Below are 5,000 nucleotides of genomic sequence, written 5' to 3'. Positions count from 1 at the left end.
CCGTGTGCTCGTGTATGTGTGTGTTTCAGCATGTATATGTAAGTATATGTACAGGGCCCGTTTTGCGAAGGCGTGTGTGCTGTGTGTGCCCTTTGTATTCTGTTTTCGTTAGGTTTGTACCCTATATGTTTGTTGTACGTATATTTGTGTGTATGCATATGCGCTTGTAAAGTATTATATGCTAGAAAAAAACCACAATGCACAAACTAGATTTATTGAAGAAAGCTTGTGCATTGTGGGTTTTCTCCCATAGTATCAACACGGTAGAGTGTTTTTTCCATTCAAAGTATTATATGCTGTGTCCGTTATCAACTTGTGAGATTTATATTGGTGTGTGCTGTATATTGAATTTGTTTAAGGTTGGTGGCAATATGAATAAGTAATGATATCAGTGCTTGTACAGATGACAGTAACAATGATACTAACGGTGACATTGGTAAGATTAATAATAGCAACCATTATAATGTTGGGGGGGGGGGTCTTGACCCTTTGATGAACTCCCACCCCTTCCCCTTCGCTGCCTTGTGCCCTCGCGTATTGCAGATAATATAGATGAGACTTTTGCACGGAAGATGGAATTAGCAGGAGGAGGTAGATAAAGTTAATAAAGTAGATAAGGCTTAAAGGGGATGGGAGGAGTAAATTCGTGAAGATTTGGGGCGCGAGGGAGCGGCAGGGCGGGACTGGGAAAGCATAATTTAATCATTACTAACATTATCATCTATCATTTATTGTCATTATCATTGTTATTGTTACTATTATTATTATGATCATCATCATTATTGTTATCATTATTAACATTATTGTTTTAATTATTATCTTTATTATCATTATTATTATTATTATTATTATTATTATTATTATCTTTACTATTACCATTGTCATTATTGCTATTATTCATTAGTTATAGTCATTATCACAAGTACCCATTTCCATTATCATCAGTAGTTTTATCACTTTTATTTCCATTATCATTAACTTCATAATTATCATTATCATCACCGTTGTTATAACTCTTGTTATTGTTATTATTATAATCATTATTATCATTACTCTTATTATTATTATTGTCATTATCATCAATACCATCATTATCATCGTCAATGTCATTATTATTATCAATATCATCATTATCATCATCAATGTCATTATTATCATCATTATCATTATTATCATCAATGTCATTATTAATATCATCAGTCATTATTATTACTGTCATCATCATTATGATTATTGTTATTACCATTATTTTCATCGTTATCATTATCATTACTAAAATTATCATTTATCACTATTATCATCATTCGCGTTATTAATATCAATGTTTTCACTAATATACTTTTTATCAGCGTCATCTTATCATAACTGTTATTATCATCACTATCGTCATCATCACCATTTGCATAGCTTAGCAAGACGCACACGTGGTGCTCGAACTGAGCAAAAAGTAACGATTCATGTAACTTCCAGAGCCATACATCTTGATACATGCAGTGCAGAATCTTAATGTATTTGTCAATATCACATCAGTATAACATAAAATTTGCTTTGTAAAGAATATCTATGGCTGCGCGGTCCTTCAGTTGAAATTAAACACGGTCGTCTACATCTACAATCTCATGTTTGTATACTGAAGAACCACATCAAGGATCATTTAACTAGGGCAATGGTCCTGTTTATTTCCAATGTACATGCAGGAAGAACAGTCAGCACGGGCTCTCCTAAATCATTCTTGGGTTATTGCTTTGGTCGAAAACAATAGCGTTCGTCCCTCGCGAACGTTTACCCTCTGACTTAATGCCACTAGTCTTCAACTTCACTTGGCTTAGGCTGGTCAGCTAGATTTATGGGTAGTTCTGACAATAGTGGCCCGCGGGTTACGTTTTTTTCTTCTTTCTTTCTTTCTATTTTCACGAGAAAGAAGCTCGTTCCTTGATGAACATGTTGAAGCTTTTCTCGTGTTATAGCACTGTCTTGTCTTGTTGGTGGCCTGAAGTTTAAAAAATTGAAATCCGTTCTTCTTCTTTGGGTGCAAGTGGGTGGCACTGAAGGCCAAACCAACACCGAACCCTGCATGGTCAGGTGCACCGTTTACTAAGCTTTTCAAGAGTGAATCTTTCTTGGTTAATGTGAAGGACTTGTTAGCCTGCATTAATCTACTTGATAAAGGATTTTTTTCTTTAGAATCATTAATGCTCGTTCCAGTATTATGAATCAAAGCTTAACCAGTCCTCATCGATAGCCCAAAAGAACCGAAACTAGAATTCAGCGGCCCAGTTAGTTCCTTGTAGTCCCCTCCGCCTGCTACTTCTTTAGTGACCAGAAACTTGTGAAGGACTCTACTGACAGCAATGACCGGTGTCTCCCTCCCGCGCTACCCATTTCGCCATTCAGAAGCTGGACTAATCAAAGAAAATCACACGGCAGCCTCGCTTTCGCCAAAGAATCCACATAATCGTTTCAGCTCTTGCTATTGCTGTGATTATCGATATCATTATTACTATTATTATTATCATTACAACCATCCTTATCATTATTTTGTCGTTATTTCATCATTATTATTGTTATTACTGCTATTCATTCTGGTGTGAAATGCGGTGATAATTGACAACATAAATATTTAGATGAATTGCACAAACACACAAATAGCATATTACGATTCTATGAGAAACATATTCTAACTCTTTCTATCATTAGCATTACTATTGGTATTATTATTACCATAATTATTATCATCATCATCGTCGTCGTCGTCATCGTCATCATCACATTTTATCATTATTATTGTTATTATTATTATTATTATTATTATTATTATTATTATCCTCATCATCATTTTTAGGAGGCAAGTATACTGTATTGAAGTACTTAGTCTGTCAATTGATACACATTTATTATTTTCACGACTTTCCGAGGGTGGAGGTCAAAAAGGAAGGTAGAAGGGGAAGTGGAAAAGGAGGGGGTAAGAAAGGAGGGAGAGGGAGAAAGGGAGATTGAAGAGAGAATTGGGACGATGAAGGGAAAACAAAGAAAACGGAGGGGAGGAAGAGAAAAAGGGAATGGGCAATAGGAAAGGAAAGGGAGAGGGAGAAGAGTTTAAAGGGTATATGTGAAGTAATTATCGTGCATAGTTTTTTTTTCTATGAATATTGTTCAATAATGTATGCTTAGCCTATTCATGCAAATAAAAAATTCGAAGAGACCCTCTGGTATCCCCAAAAATCCCATAGCAACGCCCTTAGAAACGAAGATGCAAAACTCGCCGGTCTTCGGCAATCCCCGGTTGTGACGTCATTCCCAGAAACAGGGAGAATCTTGCTGAATAGCGTGATGCACAGTGCACCGCGAGTCGAGGATATCTCAGAATTGTTTCAAGCTATTAGAGTTTGTAACAAAGTATGCCGCGGCGTTGTGTAGGAATTCATTGTTCCCATTCATGTCACCTGCTATTTGAATGGCCAAAAGACAGCGACAGAGCAAGGAAGTGGACACGTTTTGTGCATGCCAAGCGGAGCAACTTTCAACCTGTGCCAACCAGCGTACTTTGCCTGAAACACTTCGAGTCCGATTGCTTTGCGAACAGAATGGCTTACGACATGGGATTCGCAAAACGGTAGGCCATTTCCAATTTATATTTGTCATGATCACAACAGAGCAAAACAAACTCTGAAAGACGCTTTTGCTTGGCGGCGTAGCAAACATTCACTGCGTGGGTACGACACAGTGTACCGACTGCATTGCAAGTGTGCATGTATTACTACACAGAGGTAAGGCAGGTACACCCCAAAAAGCACAACATAAATAAATACAGATACCCCTCCACTCGCGAATGGATGTAGGCCTGCGCCACGGGCGCAGACAAGAGATAGCTCAGCTTGCAGAAATTGTGTACCATACAGAAGCGGGATCACACGTTCGTTCTGTAAAAAATAATTTAGAAAATTACCATTCATTCAATCTCTTCGGGTCTCGACGCCACTCCATGTCTGGCTGGTTTGGCACAACTTCCACGACATCCATAGCGTCGGGCTCGTCCATGTACGGTCCAACAACCATTAACCCTTGATATTCCTCTTCTTCTTCCAACTCTTTGAAGACATAGGCACCCTCTGAAGAAGTTGTACCAATGTCCTCGTCGGAATAATCCAATGAAACTTCACTGATTTCACTGCCGCTGTAGTCTTGTAGTGAGTCCGCCATGTATTGAATGCAGCGAATGTTGTGATCGTGTTCTGAAATTGACGTCACACATCCGGGTTCCGGATTTTCGTGGGAAAATATAACTTCACCGGAAAATCGAAATAAATACATTTTGGGAAATTATTTACAATTTCCTTTTTTACTCATATTAGAGAGATGGTTTGCGAGCTAATTCTCCCTTTTTAAAAATTTCAGTTGTTACTTCACATATGCCCTTTAAGCAAGACGGGGAGGGAAGGGGGAGAGGGCAAATGTTACTATCATTATCATTATTATGTTGTCATATTCATAACCAATTTTATTATCATTATTATTATTATTATCATATCAATTTCATTCATATTATTATTGTCATTATGATCATTATCATTATTATTGTTTGTGTTGCTGTTGTTATTATCATTATCACTGTGATCATATTTATGATTACCATTACCATTAATCACATTGTTACTATTATTATCGTTATTGTTACTGTTATTGTAATTGTTATTACTATTATCATTATTATCTTTGTTTTGCTGTTACTGTCATTATCATTATCATCCTTATTTTCATTTTTATCATTTCATTACTATTTGTATCATTATCATTACTTTTGTCATTATTATTCTTAGTACTATTGTTATCACTACTATTGTTACTATTATAATTATGATTATTATTGCTATCATAGTTAATATTTTTGTCATTGATATTATTATAATTATTATTATTGTCATCATTGATGTAATTCGTAATGTATTATTATCATTAGTATTTTAATCATCATCATAAGCATCACTTATCATTTTGCATTA

The 5,000-nt window shown here is 36.0% G+C and overlaps 1 protein-coding gene across 1 annotated transcript in view; it reads left to right on the top strand.

Annotated features, from left to right (window-relative positions):
• Positions 1–415: 415 nt before the first annotated feature.
• The window catches only part of LOC138867660 (uncharacterized), a 45,359-nt gene continuing 40,774 nt past the window's right edge, over positions 416–5,000 (top strand). Inside the window, exons 1-5 of the mRNA XM_070144183.1 lie at positions 416–436; positions 1,557–1,625; positions 2,037–2,140; positions 3,231–3,396; positions 3,812–4,038. Coding sequence (XP_070000284.1) covers positions 416–436; positions 1,557–1,625; positions 2,037–2,140; positions 3,231–3,396; positions 3,812–4,038 — 587 coding nt within the window. The remainder of the gene's footprint in view (positions 437–1,556; positions 1,626–2,036; positions 2,141–3,230; positions 3,397–3,811; positions 4,039–5,000) is intronic.

This window comes from Penaeus vannamei, chromosome 31 (assembly GCF_042767895.1).
Source record: "Penaeus vannamei isolate JL-2024 chromosome 31, ASM4276789v1, whole genome shotgun sequence".
Lineage (NCBI taxonomy): Eukaryota > Metazoa > Arthropoda > Malacostraca > Decapoda > Penaeidae > Penaeus > Penaeus vannamei.
The sequence above is the reverse complement of the archived record's forward strand: the minus strand, read 5'-3'. Positions and strand labels throughout refer to the sequence as shown.